The sequence below is a fragment of the Pseudopipra pipra genome, chromosome 4 (genome assembly GCF_036250125.1).
Source record: "Pseudopipra pipra isolate bDixPip1 chromosome 4, bDixPip1.hap1, whole genome shotgun sequence".
NCBI classification, from domain to species: Eukaryota; Metazoa; Chordata; class Aves; order Passeriformes; family Pipridae; genus Pseudopipra; species Pseudopipra pipra.
The window spans coordinates 57,372,680-57,390,830 of record NC_087552.1 but is presented as its reverse complement, the minus strand read 5'-3'; the positions used below and the strand labels follow the sequence as shown (position 1 = coordinate 57,390,830).

General features: G+C 40.9%; 1 protein-coding gene across 3 annotated transcripts in view; it reads right to left on the bottom strand.

The window, feature by feature from the left end:
• Positions 1–11,380: 11,380 nt before the first annotated feature.
• The window catches only part of SEPSECS (Sep (O-phosphoserine) tRNA:Sec (selenocysteine) tRNA synthase), a 26,095-nt gene continuing 19,324 nt past the window's right edge, over positions 11,381–18,151 (bottom strand). For 2 of the 3 annotated variants that reach the window (XM_064653086.1, XM_064653087.1), the window contains exon 11: positions 11,381–17,416. In XM_064653086.1, the coding sequence (XP_064509156.1) occupies positions 17,167–17,416 (250 nt within the window). In that variant the 3' untranslated portion in view covers positions 11,381–17,166. The remainder of the gene's footprint in view (positions 17,417–18,151) is intronic. The other variant, XR_010430215.1, reaches the window with a different exon arrangement.

The following is an 18,151-nucleotide window of genomic DNA, read 5'->3' as shown; positions in this document are numbered from 1 at the left end:
TTAGGAGAAATTGATGCAATGTTGTTTCTTACAAAATTTCTGAGCCTGTTCCTTTGGGCATTAGAGGGATTAAGAAAACAAAGACAGTCTCGGTGCTTCTAGCAAGTCTCTTCCAGGCAGCCTATTTCCAAATCTACCTCTCTCGTCTTTTTTTCAGGATCGCACTTATTTAAAGTAGGTGTGACTTGCTGCTCAGTTCTATGTTCTACTCTTCCTTTACATCTGTAGCCAAGGATCAGAAAAGTTCCTCTTCCCAGATGATTCTGTTTCTTCAGTGAATTTACATATGTCATATATTGTGTCTGGCGCTGATACTAAGTTGAAGACAGTTGCTTCACCAATTTCTATAACAGCTAGGTTAGTATGAAACTTATCAGAGATAAAGATGTATATTCATGTTCAGGACATTTGTTTCACCCTTCAAGACACTTATTGATTTACTGAGGTCTTTAAAATTAATGTGGATGCTCCATTATGTTTTGGATCATATGGCTAAACTGATCCGGTTTCTCCAGAGCTGTAACAAGGATGTCAATGTTTCTCAATGTGTACCCGAACAATACCTCTTTTCCTCATATCAGATTTCTATTTCCTGTGCTAGTTTTCAATACTCATAAATCATACTCTTGCAACAAAATAATTCCTTTTATTGTGAAGTGTCCTACATGGTCAGCAAGATCTTATCTAGAGCAATGCACACATTAGAAATTGCAGTTTAGGAATTGTACTTTTCAGTTGAAATAAAAAAGACAGGCTGGGGAAGTAAGCTAATACCTCTCTGTACAGTCTGGGTGCAGAGCACTGAGACCTCAGTAAAGTATCAGATGAACCTTGAAGCCCACATGAGTGAGGGCACAAGACAGTTCGTTCCCACAGGCAGGAGGATAGATCAGTAATGACAACTAGCTCAGGGTAGGCTGGAGACAAAAAAAAGAAAACCCAACGTAGAGGTGCAAGATTAAGGCATTCTTCCTTGTGCTTTCTCTAGAGTCAAACAGGCTGCATAGCTTGGGAATTTGGGCATCGCGTACAGAACGCAGTTTTTAATAGTGAGGTGGCCTCCTCTCAACAGTTTGTTTGTTGCCCAACTGTGGTGTGTCCTAAGTACAAAATATGCCCATGCCCCAAACTGCCCAAGACTTAGGGTTCCAAATCAGGCATGCTTAAATTCAAAGGAGACACAGAAACAGGATGTTTGTTTGCCTCTGTCCCCATGAAAACCTTGAGCCACTATATTCTTAAAGCACCTTAACATAACAAGGGATCAAGGCCTTCATGAAATGCAGTTATGCAGTTCCAGCCACTATTCTTAAAATATCGTTATAAGCACCACCTTCCACCCTCACACAACAGTTTTCTGATCATCATTTATTAAGAAAAGGACAAATCTATTCTCAGTGTTGCCCCAAGGGATTCCTTAAGCCTTGAGGGAAGAGTCTTAGCCTGAGGCTTAGAGTCTCCTCTCTCCTCTGGAGGAGGAGAGATGTACTTCATCTTTCCAGGTGTGTCAAACAGAAAAAAAAAATCCTCCCAACATTCATTAAGCTGAGCAGAAGGAACAAATAGCTTGACAACCTGTGGCCTCATAACCTGGGGAATTAAAGGGCAGCGCTCCAAGGATGCTGCTGCTCCCCAGTGAGTGGTGTAGGTGTCCCAGCTGAGGCCCAGCTGGGGAGCTCCCATGGCTGCCCACACTCCAAGCAGAGCACTCCAGTCCTTTTGATATGTTATAGGGCTCAGAATATCTATACTTTTTAGGTCAAAAGGACTTCAGGCAGCTTCCTTATATACACCCTAGGGACTATGGATGCCATTCAAAGGGGTCACAGAGCACAGCATCACATGAAAGACTTGGGGGTGATGGTTGATGAAAAACTCACTATGACCCAGCAATGTGCACTCACAGCCCAGAAAGCCAACCAAAGCCTGGGCTGCACCAAAAGGAGCATGGCCAGCAAGCTGAAGGAAGTGATTCTCCCCCTCTACTCTGCTCTTGTTAGACCCCACATAGAGTACTGCATCCAGTTTTGGTGTCCCCAACATATGAAGGGCATGGAACTGGTGGAGCAAGTCCAAGGAGGGCCACAAAATTGGTAAGAGGACTGGAGCACCTCCCTTATGAAGATAGGCTAAGAAAGTTGGGGCTGTTCAGCCTGGAGAAGAGAATATTGCATGGAGACCCCATTGCAACCTTCTAGTATCTGAAGGGGGCCTACAGAGAAGCCAGATAGAGACTCTTTGTCAGGAACTGTAATTATAGTAATGGGTACAAATTGAAATTTAAGTTACATATTAGGAAGAAATTTTTTACTGTGAGGGTGGAGAGATACTGGAAGGTGCTGTCTGGGGAGGCTGTGGATGGCCCAACCCTGGCAGTGTTCAAGGCCAGGTTGGATAAGGCCTTGAGCAACCTGGTCTAGTGGGAGGTGTTCCTGCCCCTGGCAGGTGTGGTTGGGACTAGATAATCTTTAAGGTCCTTTCCATCCCCTTAACATTCTATGGTTCTATGATTTGAGGTACTCATGTCTTTGTTTCTGACCATTAGGAATTGAGCCTCCGGAGGAGCAGTCTCTTACCAAAAGTGTTCTGGCCTAGACATACCCTCTAACAGGAATCAAGAGGCAGCTGAGGGATGTGGACTGGCCATACTGTGCTGCAGGGTGCTGGAATTGGCAGCTTTCCTTCTCTTACATATTATGCCCCACTCCAGACCCAGGCTCTCAGAAGTACCTCAGTCAGCATATGCTCAGTGTTAAGTCTACTGCTTTTTAGAGGCAGCACTGGAAAAAAAAAGAGGCTTACCAAAGCCACTATAAATACAAATACATACCCTGAGCATCACAGCTACAAAAGGAGGTCTGTTGGTCTCCAATGGGGAAGTTAACTCATGCAAACCCCCTGGTCCAGTAGTCACTGGCATTTCTCAGCTCCTGCACAGGGCTCAGGGCAACATAAGATGCAATGCTGACAGCTGGATAGTGACAAGCCTGGCTCTCCCCATCAATGCAAATCCAACGTCGTGGCTTTCATCAGGAGAATCATCACTACAGTATCTGCTAGCTGGAGTTACAGGGTATTGCCCTGAACCAGACAGTCACTGAAAACAGAAAACACCTATCAGTTTGAATTGTGAATCAATGAGCTAAAAGAATATCTTTGATTAAGATAAAAGACTGAAATCACCAGCGTTATTGTACACCATTCTGCTTTCAAAAGCAGAATTTTATGAAAGTTCTATTAAATATGAGTTTGAATGAAAATGGTTCATTTGTTTTGGAGCAATGTTAAGACCCATTTCCAGGAAGAATGGAAATATACAGTAACGATAAAAGGACTTTGGATGAAGACAAAGGTAAGCTCTTCAGGAGTGCAGCCAAAGTTCTGGGTGTGGGAATCATGTTCCCAGAAGTTCCTGCTTGACAGCTGCCTGCAACCAACTGGAGCATAGGGAAAAACCAAAGACTAGCATGCAAGAGCAACTAAAGGTCATAGCAGCAAAGAAGGAATATGAAAATATGAGATTAATCTGTTGAGAATTGCATATTTTTCAACAAAAGGCTTTGAGGAAGATCTGCCAGGAAGATGAGGCAGGCAGGAGAATTTTGCTTGAGGAACAAACAGGAAGAACCTTGCACTGAATTCAAAAAGATAGCACCACTTACTGGTGACAATTTTAGGTGGGAAAATGCTGGCATATTCCCAAGTATGCTTATGCAGATAAAGGAGAAAAGCCACTGCTACTGTGATGTTTGTTTTTATAATGGACACTTGAAATATTTATGAAGACAGGAATCTTACTTGCACTTCTTGTTACATAGTTTAGGTCGATTCTCAATATGCCCTAAGTACTCAAAAAATACATAGGTTTGAGCTTAACGAGACATGATTAGGCCAGCATTATATCTGACCTAATTTCAATTCAAATAAGAGAAAATCCACAGAAAAACCTTTCCTATGTCTCTCACACTTATTAGTATTTAAAAATACATGCAAACCCCTCCATATGCACTAACAAGCAGCAGACTGGAAAAGACTACAAGATAAATATCTATAATAAAGAATTTGGTGCCTTCTTTTCAAACCGTCTAATCAATCAAAATGTATTTTGCTCTGCATATTTGCCTATTATATTTGCTGACCTGTGTGAGTAAAGCTTACAAATATTGGCAGTCTTGTGCTTTTCAGGAAAGAAGGTTCCAAGTAAGAAGCAATCCATCACAGCATTGCCACTCTGTTTAGAAATAAGCCAGGACTTCTTGGGTTGTTCTGGGGGCCCTCAGTGAGCACTTGTCATTGTTGTAGGAGTGGTTATTGGAGGGTTACTCACAGTAAAGGGGTTTCTATCCTGGCACACGTGACTTGGGCATGGTGTAGTACAGGTGCTGCCCTAGTAAGCCCACAATTAAAATGCATTAATTTGTCTATTCCCTGTGCCCATATTCTTTTATTTTCCATTTTTTTGGGGGTGGTGGGGGAAGGAGCTCTGGTTTGGGCGGGGTTTTTTGTTTTATTGCTAGCCTTTTAGCTAGAAACCTCCACTCATAGGGACCAGACTTGCAGGGTTAAAAAGTAGCAGGAAAAGCGTGTGTAGAGAGACTTGATTAAGGTCCCTGTGGAGCTGGAGCTGTTGCCCAGGTTGACACCAAGCACCAGCTAGAGTATCATCTTTCCCCGAAGTTAATCTGCGGGTTGTCAGCAGCTGGTAGGATCAGGCCCCTCTCCTGCAAGCTCTGTTAACATATAGCTGGATTTGTTCAATGGCACTCCCAAACAGCATTGTTTTATGTCTTGCCTTAGTTATCTTTCATGCATTTAACAGTCGGTTAAATGACAGGCAGAGGCAGGAGAGAGGAGTTCTGCTGGTACCTGCCTGTGCTTGGCCCAGTGTGATCAAGAACCTGCTGGTGCTCCTGCCCTCACACAGACACAAGCTGGCCTGAGACACAGAGGGCACCCTTCACGTCTCTGTCTACCCCATGTGCATATTACTTAGAAGGAAGAGTGACTTAATTCTTCTAGGTTTGACATTTCTGAATGCAGTTGTTAGTTCTATTAACTATTATACTGCATAACTATATATACAGCTACAACTAATATAGCTATGAGATAAATTATATAACTGTATTATTATCTGGATTTTGCAAAAATCTTGGAAAAGTATTTGTGTACTGAAAGCATTTCATGTCAAATGTGAAATCACAAGGGAAATTTTGTGTAGGTATGGATGAATTTGGCTTAGATGACCACAATTTATAGCACCTATATTTTAATAATTCAACTACTCTCTTAGTAATTTTTGCCTTTAATTTTAGGTATTTTTGTATGTCTTCTACTTATTTTATTGTTGAGACTTCGCAGTAGAACTGAAAGCAGAGTTCAGCAACAGCCTAAATTTGGACAAAAATTATAACCTCATTGGAAAACAAACCAAATCTTTGTGTATAGATGCAGTGTATGATGTTGCTGTTCTGCACTCTGTCTGTTAAAATTAAAAGATCTAGTCTGAGATAGAACTGGAAAGAGAATTAATGTTTCAAACTGATAGCACTGAAATTTTTGCTGACAAAATCTCATTTTAGACACCTTGTTTTCTTGAAAACTAAAAGTAACAGTTTAAAAAAAATAATGTTTTATAATATGACCAGACTTCCATTGCATTTGGATAAGTTATTTGCTTAACTTTCAGCAAGTTGTATTAAACTTTCCTATAATCATAGACTTCAAACGTAGGATTGGCAGCATGCAAGAGGCCATGTAACTATCATTTCTGAGGAACTTTAAATACTTAAGAAAAATATCTATTCATAGTCCTGAAAACTGGCGTTTTCTGCACTGCATATTCATGCAGTGAATGAAATGAGAGCTACAGAAATGACGATGGCTCAGTGTCACTTCCCTGCTATTCCACTGTACCTCTGGAAGGAAATCAGAGGTCTTTGTATTTTCTAAGCTCCTTTCATCTTAAGCCCTTTGACATTATTGAAGGAGCCATGTAGTCAAAAACAGCAAAAAAGTGGGAGCTGCTGATTTTACCCCCATATATACCATAATGAGGTATTTGGTCTTGTGAATCCTATAGCAAACCTTATTCAGGCAAAAATTTATCTTTGTTTAAGTAGAAAACAGCTTAAAATGGAAGATTTGAAGCAATCTGCATGTGAGAGATGCAAGGACAGGGACAGTATGTGTCCTCAGCTACCTGTCTAGGATCCCACTTTGACCTGCTACTTCTGGCTTCTGAGACAGAGCCAAAGGGCATAACCAGCATGAACCAGCACAACTACATGAAAGGCAATCCATCCTCAGAGGTGATCCTGATGTCTTTACTTTCTTACCTATAAAATAGGAAGGATACTTACTCAGCTCCATCTCACAGACTGATGGAAAAATCCATGCTTTGTAGACCTCAGGCAAAAATAAAAATATTCACAAGTGTTGTACAACCAAGATCATAAAACAAAGAATTAAACTGAATTTTTTAATTAGAATATTTAGGATTTTCTTCTGGTACATGCAAAGGTTTTTCTGAGATCCACTTCTCTTTTTATGCCAGCTGCTAGTTTCTGCTGGTCTTTTTGGAAGGCCTTGAAGCAAGTCCCTCATGATGTGTGTGCTCTTAGTCTGAACCAGTGACATGATCAATCTTCTGAGTCACTGTCATCCTCTGCACTTTCACGACACAATGCTTACACTGCTATATTTTAGTGAGGAAGTGAGATCACCCAAGATTCACAGACTCCTAAATACAAAGGCCAACTTACTGCAGTGTAAGGCAGAAAAACAGGAGCAACCTCAACCCCAGCATGACTGGAGAGCAAAGCAACCTGCACAGCTTGCCACACAGGACATTCATTCATTCATGGCCAGGCTTCGCGAATGAAGATTTGGGAAGGGCTCTACCCACGTTTGTCACAAGCGCGTTGGTGGCTGAAAAGGCCAATACGAGATAGGCATGTCCGGTTGCAGAAGGCACAGCAGAAAGACTCCTTAGATGGTAAATTCTGCAAGACATGATTCTTTCTGCGTTGTCTTTTCTCCTCGAGAGTGATCCTGAGTGCTTTCTCAAAAGCATCAGCAGCGTTATAGATGGTGTGTCTCCAGGCCTCCCAATTGGAGGCCAGAGTAGACCAGTTATGTTGATCAATATGGCCAAGGCTGAGATGTTGTTTCAGGGAGTCCTTGTATCTCCTCTTCAGGGCTCCTCTCTTGCGGCAGCCAGTGGCAAGTTCACCATAAAGCAAGATCTTAGGGAGGCAGTGGTCCTTCATCCTTGAGACGTGCCCTGCCCAACGCAGCTGTGTTCTCATCAACATGGCCTCAATACTTGTGACTGCTGCTTGTTCTAGAACAGATGTATTGGTCACAAAATCTGACCAGTGGATGTTTAGGATTGAACGGAGACAGCGTTGATGGAAGCGTTCTAGGAGACACAGGTGGTGGTGGTAGATGACCCATGATTCAGATCCGCAAAGAGAGTAGACAGCACAATGGCTCTGCAAACACTGATCTTTGTACTTTTCTTCAGGTATTTATTACGCCATACTCTTTTATGAAGTTTTCCAAAAGCACTGTATGCCTTTGCTAACCTATTGTCTATCTCTCCATCAATCTTACCATCCGAGGAGATGAGGCTGCCTAGGTAATTAAACTGCTGGACTGATTTGAGTTCTGATTGGCCAGTGGTGATGTGGGGATGATGGGGGACTTCCTGAGGTGCAGGTTGATGGAGAACTTCTGTCTTCTTTAAGCTGACTTCCAGCCCAAAGAGCTCAGCAGCATCTGCAAAGCAGGATGTTAAACGCTGCAGGGCTGCTTCTGTGTGGGTGACAAGGGCGGCGTCATCAGCATAAAGCAGCTCCCGGACAAGATGGTTTAAGGTCTTAGTGTGGGCCATCAGTCACCTTAGGTTGAATAGGCTTCCATCAGTACGGTATCGAATGTAGATACTGTCCTGATCCTCGAGGTCTGCCGTGGCCCTTTGGAGCATCATGCTGAAAAAGACTGTGAACAGGGTAGGAGCGAGAACGCAGCCTTGTTTCACGCCATTCTTTATTAGAAAGGGCTCAGAAAGTGCGTTGCCATATCTGACTTGGCCGTGCTGATCCTTGTGGAGTGAGATGATCATTTTAAGGAACTTGAGGGGACAACCTAAACGTTCCAAAATCTGCCACAGATCTCTTCTGTTCACAGTATCGAAAGCCTTGGTGAGGTCAACAAAGACCTTTGTTCTGTTCCCTACACTTCTCTTGCAGTTGTCTGAGAACAAATACCATGTCTGTGGTACTCCTGTTGGCTCTGAAACCACACTGACTTTCAGGTAGAATTCCTTCTGCTATAGCAGGTATTAGTCTGTTCAAAAGTATTCTTGCCAGAATTTTACCAGCAATGGAGAGCAGAGTAATACCACGGTAATTTGAGCAGTCTGATTTAGTACCTTTCTTCTCATACAAAGTGATGATGACTGCGTCACGAAGGTCTGATGTGTTAGTGCCTAGTTCCCAACAGGGCACCACAAACTTGTGCAATTTGGTATGGAGTGCAAGGCCCCCATGTTTCCAGACTTCGGGTGGAATTCCATCAATCCCAGCTGCCTTGCCGATTTTCACCTGCTGTATGGCCTTGAGGGTTTCTCCTAAAGTGGGGGCAGTATCCAGTTCATACTTTACCGATTGTTGTGTGATGGACTGAATTGCTGAGTCTTGGACTACACGGTTGGTACTGAAAAGAGTCTCCCAGCTTTGTGTGGTCAGTGATTTTGCTGAGGAGGCATCTGCCCCTTTATCCAAGTTACCGATGAATAAGTTAAACAATATTGAGCCCAATACTGAGCCTTGGGGGACAGCACCAGTTACAGGCCTCCAACTAGATCCTGTGCCACTGATTAGGACCCTCTGGGATCTGCCCTTCAGGCAGTTCTTAATCCAGTAGGAAGGAGGAACTGTTAGAAGAGTGTGAAGATTTATCATTGAAGAAAAAACCCTGCTCTTCCCAATGTGTTTATTTTGGGAACACATTCATTGTGCATGTGCAGCTTATCTCTGTAGCTCAGAGAAGAGAATAGATCAGCTCTCCGCTGTCACCTCAACTGACAGACAGCTGTTGCTGTGGCAGAGTGACAGCTGAAAAGCCCTGTGATTGATTCCAACAGCGACTTGCTCCATTGCAGCTAATGAGAAGCTTGTTTTCACTCTGCTTTTATTGAAGTGATTTCTCCTAATTGTCTGTTAACACATTAAAAAATACCGGGAGACACAGGTCAGTGCTCCAGTAAGCTGATGTTTGGGCAGTGTTTTCCAGGTACAAATGAAGATTTGCTTACGCTCAACACAAAGGCAGAGAAGAAAAAAATTAATGATCTTATCAGGTAAAGCAGGTGTTGTGGTCACACCACCAAGGTCACTAGCATTAACAAAACACTTTGAAAACAGAGCTGTGGCATGTTCCCAGCAAGGTGCTGGAGTGTTGTAGAGATAATGTGCTCAGCCTCGAGGGAAAAAAATATGATGTGCTAACACTCACTAACAGCTGTTAATGGCAGAGTATTGTGGACAGGAGAAGGATGTTTGACCTACCAGTCCTCTGGAGGAAGATGTAAACAACTGGCTTGATTCCCCACTGCCTTGCCCCCGCTATGGCCTTCTATGCTTGTGCCAAATAAATACAGCATATACCCCAAATGCTTTCACAACAAAAGAGCTGAGTTTTCCTACCACTTGCACAGATGTAAAAAATCTACAGAAAGTGCAAGGTAGGAGAAAATTAGGGCCTGAAAATGCAGGAAGAGGGGCTTATGCAAGAACAAAGCAAACAGGGAGACTCAAAAATGCAAGAACAAAGCAAACCAGGAGACTCAGAAATGCAGTTATATAGTGACTAAATGAAAAAGGTATCTTTTAACTCTGCTAAGTGGTGCCCCAGGAGTCTTGTGAGTCACAGCTACTGCCTTCCATGACAAAAATACATTGTTATTGCCTCTTCTTCCTAAGGCTGCTGCAGAGCCATCACATCTAGGAAAGAGAAAACAGTAGACTGGACAACCCAAGGCCAGCTCCCCACTCAACTTTTGCCCAGCTGACACCTGCAGAAGGGCCACCGCAGTCCCTGCCTCACTTGGCAGAGCCATTAACGGCGTTTCATTACGTAGAGCACAAGGCACACCATCACTGGAGCTGAAAGATCCCTGGCCCTGCTCCCATTAGCATACCCACACGTGCCTTACAGCCTTGCTGAAGGCGGCAGCAGTGTTTCATTCACCATAACTTTTAATACCGATAACAGTGTAAGAGCAATAAAGAAGCATTTATTCTACTCATCTCAGTGCAAAAAGAGATGAAAGCTATTTACCTGTAAATGAGGACATGGATCCAGAAGTCAGTGTGTGAAGTCACCACAAGGCACTGTGAAGAGTGCATGTAGCCTACAAAGACCTCCACTTTCTCAGTTACAAAAAGTTACTGAGAAATACCTTACTTCAAAAGGCCCTGGACCAGTGAGGTTGAAATTCCTAAGCATGCCTTCAGAGGCAGGAAGAGAACTGTGTGGGGTCTAATGAAACCATCCACTGCTAGGTCGACATGGTGTGTGTCTATTCTGAAACCTGGAGTGCTGCCCTGACACAGATTTAACATTCAGCTGAAATTTTTAGAAACAAAACCAAAGAGAAAACCAGAGCGTGACAGTTTGTGCCATCTGCATGGGATACGAGTGTCAGATTTAATGGCATCAGTTATATCATTATTAAAAAAAAATAAGAATTCAAATGCATTTACTGGTTATAAACCCTTTAACAAAAAAAGCTAGTGGCATGTGCATTTGCATCTGCTGCCTTTGTGTGCTCCAGATGACTTTGTGCACAGGAAGTTCTGCATCAGTGGGGATGGCAATACACTGGTAGGCATCCTTCCCCCCCTCCCCATCCTTTTTCTGATGCATTATTACACTAGATTCTGCTAAAAAAAATCCCAGCCAAAATTACTTGGTGGGGTGAGGGGAGGACAGAGTACTGGAAATGCACAGTATTAGAGAGCAGGCTATCATTGCAATGACAAGAGCTACATTTTGATAGTATTCTCTGGTGCTTGCACTGTGCAGAAGGTCAAGACTTTACTATGCATACTCCAATCTTTCTGGAGACTCACCACCTCCTCAGCTGCACAGTAAGCATTTCAGGCTATTTCTATTTTTATGAACTTCCTAGACACTTTCCTCATCTTCCATTTAAAAATGTATCTTTACTGTATCCCAGGCCCCTCCACTCCCTAAAGCATTTGCAATTCCTCTACCACTTTTGAAATAGATGCTGTGTAGAACCAGAAGCTAGACTCCGCATTGTACCTTCACTACAGAGAGATCCAGAAGACAATGAGAGGAGGAAGCAGACTTGTATTTAATCAAGAGTTTATATATTATGTTGAATTTTTTTTTAAAGATGCTTCTCTAGTTACATTTGACATATTATTTTCCTTCAACAGCTACATTTCTTAATTTGACATATTACAGACCAAATGAAGCTCTCTTTCCCTCTGCAGTTCCTCAGACTCCAGAAAGACTAGTTGCAGGATTAACTGCTCAACAGTGTCCATGTTTGCAAACTAGTTCTACTTCATATCCGCTTGACAGCCCACTAACAAAGCAAAGCAGGAATGCTTTCACCTGCTTGGGCACCGAGTTCTCCTGCAGCCAGACCTCAGAGCTGCATCAGTGATCTGCCAGATGTGGTGCTGGAGCAGCACACCCTGGCCCAGGGGCTACAGAGGTGTCACAGCACAGAATTCAGCTCCAAACAGTTTAGGTAAGAGACAAGAGTGGTTGCGAACATTTTTTTCATGAGTTTCCATAGCTTTATACATATAATATAAGCTTTATTAATTGCAAAAGCCTGACACTTATAACCAATCTAGAAACCTTCCAAAATATTGGAGACCTTGCTCCTTTTCCCTGTATTTCGTGCATGTGCTCCTCTGGTACACTTCGATCAAAAGAAATGCACCTGAGAAACAGTTTTTGGAGAAAACAGATCAACAGCAACAGTACGTGTTTGTCTTGAATTCGCAAGTGGTGCATTCCTACTCGGGATGTCTAGAAAAAGATCAATAACACACACACCTCTGTTGCTGTCATGTTATATGTGCATGACCAACCCCCCATTCCAACCTGCAGTAGGTGTAAGATCGGAGCCTAATGTTTGCAGCCCTTTGAGAACAAATAATAGGAAAGGCAGCACCCAGCTGAAACCACTGTATTTTTTCTATTCACATTAGGTTAAAATCCAAGCAGTTATAATTTTGCTGTAGCTGACTCAGCCTGGATTTGAATCCAGGATCTAAAGGCAAATTAAATTCCACCATCCATGTTAAGAAACCAATTCAGCTTCTGAACTGGATCAGCTTTGATGCCACATCACAGAATTAAGTTGAAATGTGGTTTGATGAAAGACTCCTGTTCAGCAGCAGATATAATTATCACATTGATCTTAATTAGATCATGAACTCGACTTTAGGATCCCCAAAAGAGTATTAAAAGCTTGGTCCAGTTACACTGAACTTGGTCCAGAACACTGAAGCTTATCCATCAAGATAAATATATTACCAGTTCTTTGATACAACAGATGCTTGATGAGTAACAGAGCAAATGCCTTTTTAACTATGATTTTTTAAAGGATTATTAAACTGCACTAAAGTGTATGCTGTTATCTTTGAAGGAAAAGAGTATAATACATGAAAAACAATTATAGAGCACATCAAGCACAATTTTTCAAGCACTAGTTTCAGAATTAAAAACATTTGAACAAAGGTTCTCTCTGTGGAGAGTCACTTTGTAACCAATTCAAGGCTTTAAATAGCTATTGTTTAAAAAAATTGTCAGCTACAGAAATTGTTTTCCCTTCAGATTCCAAATCCTGTCAGACCAGGGTGATTAAAATGTTGCATTAAAAAAAAGGAGGGGGGAAGGAAAAGGCAATCTAATCACGCCTTATAAAAGTAAAACCAGCAACTCAATTTTTAAAGCATCGTGAACAAAAGGCTATAGCCCATCTATCATTCACATATGGATTCATGTAATGATTCTTCAATTAGAAATATTATCTGTACAGCAGCTGAAGACTGAGAACTGCTGATACACTGCAGATGAGAACATTTGCCGGTCTCTGGGCTCCAGCCTTTCTTAAAAAATGATGATCGCACAATATAGATTGCTCGGTTTATATGTGTATTAAGCTGCAATGCCAGCATTTACATTTGCAACATTACAATTTTGCTTTCTTAGGCTCAAGAGAATTTGCTGCATCTGGTAGATTTTATTTGCTTTGTATCTTAGGCAATTGTTATGAGCAAAGCACGAATAGGCAATATTATTGCTTAAAGTCCTTTGTTTTGTTGATTATCTCAGATACTACCAAAAAAAAAAGCAAACTAAGAGTGGGCCTGTGAGATGGGTCATTCAGTGTCAGTTCGCTTGCATTATATTATCCCAGTGCTATTTTTATAAGGCATGTCCATCTGCTCCTTCATTTCTTGCACATGTATAGATCCAGAGAGTCTAAGATGCAACACCAGAGGGAAAGAAAAGCACGGCACACAGCAGTTACAGGCACTGTAAGGGAGGAAAGCCATTTTGGTGATTCAGACCGCAGCAAGCTGAGTGGTCCCCGTCTACCTTTGCACCCTGCCCACCCTTGCACCCTGCCCCGTTGCCAAAGGTTACTGTCTCCAGTAAAAACATCCATGCTGCAGCAGCACAATGCGCATTGTGCTGGCTCTACAGCCACTGCTTTCCCAGGCTGGCAGTGTTCAAGCACACCCCAGCTTCAGTGTTTTAACACACTGTCTGAACTGTGGCAGCTGCAAAGCAGGCTACAGGACAGTAACTTAGAGCAGCACACTAGGTAGCAAGAATGGTAACCTCCTAAACCTGTCTTTCTGAATCCTCAGCTCTCCTGGAATATTTCAAGCGCTTGCCTATTCCTATTTCATGGCTGGCAACCACATGCTGCAACCTAGAAAATGATGGAGAAAGGTAGCTACATAAATAGTAGCTGTGAGATAGCCTTACTAAATGGATATCTGTTCTGGGTGTTACTAAGGATTCCTGCTCTATCAACCCCTGGTATGTGCTGAAGCCCAGGCAGCCTTCCCAGATGTCTCTCTAGTAATGCAGAAGCTGGAGACAGCAAGTTGGCTCTTGTAGATTTTTGAGCCACGTCAAAGTCTTTAATGACATGTGTCTATGTAGAGATTAGAAAAAGGGCTGCAATTAACTAAGAAGCTTCTTACTTCGGTGATCAATCTTGGAAAGATCTTCATAGAAGGCAAATACTGTTAATATATTTGTTTTACTCTGCATACTTTGACAAACTCATGTCCGTGTTATTGATGTCATTCACAGTACTGCTTTTAGTGGGTGAGACCTGCCACAGCCATGAAATCTCCCTGGAGCTGCTATACAAAGGAAATGAAAAGTCATGAGTGTATGCTCAGTGTTATTTCTCTACTTTATTACAGACATTAGTGAATAGAGAATAAGTAATTTACACTCTTACTTGAAAAATACTTTTTATCCTCTACTCAATCTCCTGTTCCAAATACACTGTGAATAACCAAGTCTTCTCCATTTACTTGGAAGTATATTGCCATTTGAATTACTTAAAACTTCATTACATTTATATAACATTATAGATTGCTTCTGTCTGTAAAAAATGAATATTAACTAAAACAGAAGACACTTATGGGGACAAAGCAAGCAAACAAAACTGCAGACTGGTACAACAGCGTACCAAAGTAATATAACATAAATATTTAGTTCAAGATTTTATACATCATGGTGGGACACATTTATCAAAATATTTTAAATTTTCTGACTTCAGGTGGCATCACTAAGATGTGTGAAGAGTTTTAATGACACAAAAATTTAAAATTTATTTTTGTTTTTAATTAAAGCCATCATCTTAATTTTTTTTCAATAAAAAAGGTTTAAGAGGTCAAAATCAAAATAAACTGCTTACCTCTTTCTATGGATTCTTGTTTAGAGCTTTGTTGAAATTTTCAGCTTTGATTGCAAATGGGAAACATTTCAAAGACAGAAAAAAACACTACCCGAGGAAGTAGTTCAATTTATGGTACAACTGGGTGAATTACTTGTAGCAGACAATTTATTATGAGATCACAAAAGGCAGAGATTTCTTCCTCTCAGAGAAGATAACTGCTGTTTTCTTTACTCAGTCAGGATATCATTCATCAAATGCTTATTTTAGCTGCTATCACACACCTATAGACTTTTATAATGATAGTTCTAACATCCACACTCTGTGACTGGTCATCTAAATCAATAATTTATACTCATTTAGCCACAGAACAGCAATCTCGAAAACCAAGAAGAAAAGTATCACTAAGGCCTGGTGGTTCTCACTGGCTGCTCCAATATATGGAACACTGAGGCAGTGATCTGCAGAGATTTGACTCCAAAGTTTGTGGAAGTTTTACTGACTGGAAAAACTGAGTTACAGCATGCTCTCAACAGGAGGAAAAAAAAAAAAAAGGGTGGGGAAATAAAAAGAGAGGGAGAGAAAGACAAGTCATTTACATCTCCTTACAGCCACCAGGGCTCAGTGGCCAAGCTAACTGACGTGTCTCCTAGGATGTGTTTGTACAGCAAATAACAACTGTGACTGCAGTCTGGGGAGCTGCACAAGCTTTAATCAATCTAATGTGTGACTCTAGCAATAACAATGTAGAAGGACCAGTTCAATTTAAGCTTAAGATACAATGAACCTCATTAAGTGAGAGCACTTTCATGATGATTAGCATATTATTAACTCCCATATATTAGCACCACCTCTTTTATCAATTCATTTGACCACACTGGAAAGACAATACATTCAAAAGCACCACTATTTTGATAAACTGATTTACAAAGAGTTCTGAAGGATAGGCGTCTCAGTTCCCACTAAACAAAGTAACTAAAACATTTCCTGACGTTCAGAACTCATTAATTGTGGTATCCTGAGCATTAATACATTACAGACAGACAAAGAAAATGTCTTTGAACGTTATGCTCATCTTGAATAGTAAATAGAAGCTATATACAATGTAGTAACTGCATTCAAGAATAACTACAAGTTTTGCAACCTACAGCACTGTCACTCCAGTGATATGGAACCTTTGTTTCAGGAACAGACTCTGAATCTATTGTTTGCTTAATGAATTCAAATCAGCAACTGCACAGAGCCACAGAAGCAACAGTGCCAATGGCAAGAGACACTACAGAAATGGAAGTCTATAAATTTCAACAACATTAGACTAAAAATGCCAAAATATTCTTAGGGCTCACTAGGCTCTTGAAACTGCTGCATTAATCACATGGCATTCCTTCTTTTCAGTGAGTCTTTGATCTGATCAGCCTATCAAAGGAAATGGGAAGAACAAAAATAAAAAAACAAAGCCAAAAGCCCCCAATGACTGTACCTCTCCATTCTACATGCCCTGACTTTAAAGCTTCTATGGGCTGCTGACAAACGTTTTCAAGAGCTGAGTACTGACAGGATAGGAGGTATTCTAGGTTCTTCTTTGCCACTGGAGGCTGATTTGTTCTAGGTAGTTCATGACAGGTGAGAACACCGGAAAAACAGTACTATTCCAACTGTCATTTCCCCATGCAGTTTGAACATTGTATTTAGTGAGGGCTATCCCAACATTTGCATAAATCTTTGAAAAGAAATTAAAAGTGACACATACACTGATGAAAAACAAGATACTCTTAGAGCAGTGAAATGTGTTGTTTGGATAGTCTATACCTAGGAAGGAATTCAATCACTGCCACAGACAATCCTGTTAAACAAAAACATGTGAATAAACATTTGGTGATTTGGTAAACACTGGTCCAAATAGCCATACACAGACTGAAAGGCAAAATCAAAGGCTTCGTGAACATAAAGCTTTACTTTGGCAGGTGTTAAGTGCATTTTGTACGCTTCAAAAAATTGTGACTGGCCCTCTGTCTCGGGAAGAGTATCACTTACTTTCTTAAAGCTGAATTTCACCCAACTTTTTATTGTTATTTTCAGATCAAGAATAGATTTCTGCACTGCAGATGCACAATTCTAACCCAATAGAAACCTGACATAATTCAGACAAAAAAGCATATCTTCCTGTGTTACTAAATCCGTATCTTCTAGTTTTCAAGCTGTTCTGTGGTTGCATTAGAATCACTTATTTCATTTATACTTTTTTCTTGATTTGCTTCTTTTCTAAAAGTCTTCAAACACTTGTCGAGTCTTTTTAGGAATATATCTACATCTTGCTTTTTAATTCCAATTGCTGAAGCAGCATTGAGGTAAGCACAGGGGTAGTCATTTGCATGTGACATAAAGCCTTTAAAAGTGTAGTTATTCACAGTTTGTACAGACCCACGTGGAACAACCCTGAAACAAACAAAATTATGATTCAGTTAAAGCTGTCTTGGACATTTTATGGGATACTCTAGGTTGAACACAATTACAAAAATTCCTACTGAAGTAGTGAGTTGCTATTCCTACCACTGACACTCAAGCACCAGCACAACATTTAAAATCTTTTGAAATGCTGGGTCAAACAGTGTATACTGCAAAAGAATTACTTACATAAAAAAAGGGAAAGCCTGAAACCTTTACATCAGGCAAAGAATTGGAGAGTTTTAACTTCAAAAATTCAACCTGTTGAATAATTTTACCAAAGATGGCTACAATTACAGGACAAGCCAAGGTTAGGACAGGCAAATTAAAAAGAGCATCTAACTACAGTACATATAGATTTACTGTCATTCATCTGTTTAGGAAGTGGAATAATCCAAGCTAATGAAGCATGCCTTCTGATGTGGAAACATTCAGCTCTGCTACAAAAAAATGACAGTAAGTCTATGGCAGAAGTGAGCACGGCAGCAGTAATATTCAGATTAAGGAATGCTGCCAAAACAAATTTTAAATCATTCTCTTCTTCTAAAATGTTTAAAAATTATTTGGCTTGCATTTCCATGTAACAGTGTCTCTAAGAATAAATTCACCTCAGACTGGCTCAGGTTGTAGATTTCTAATGATTTTGATTTTTTTTTAAAATACAATTAGTTCCAGAAAGCAGAATTTTCTTCCATATGACAAAAAGCTATGTAGGGCATTAAAAGC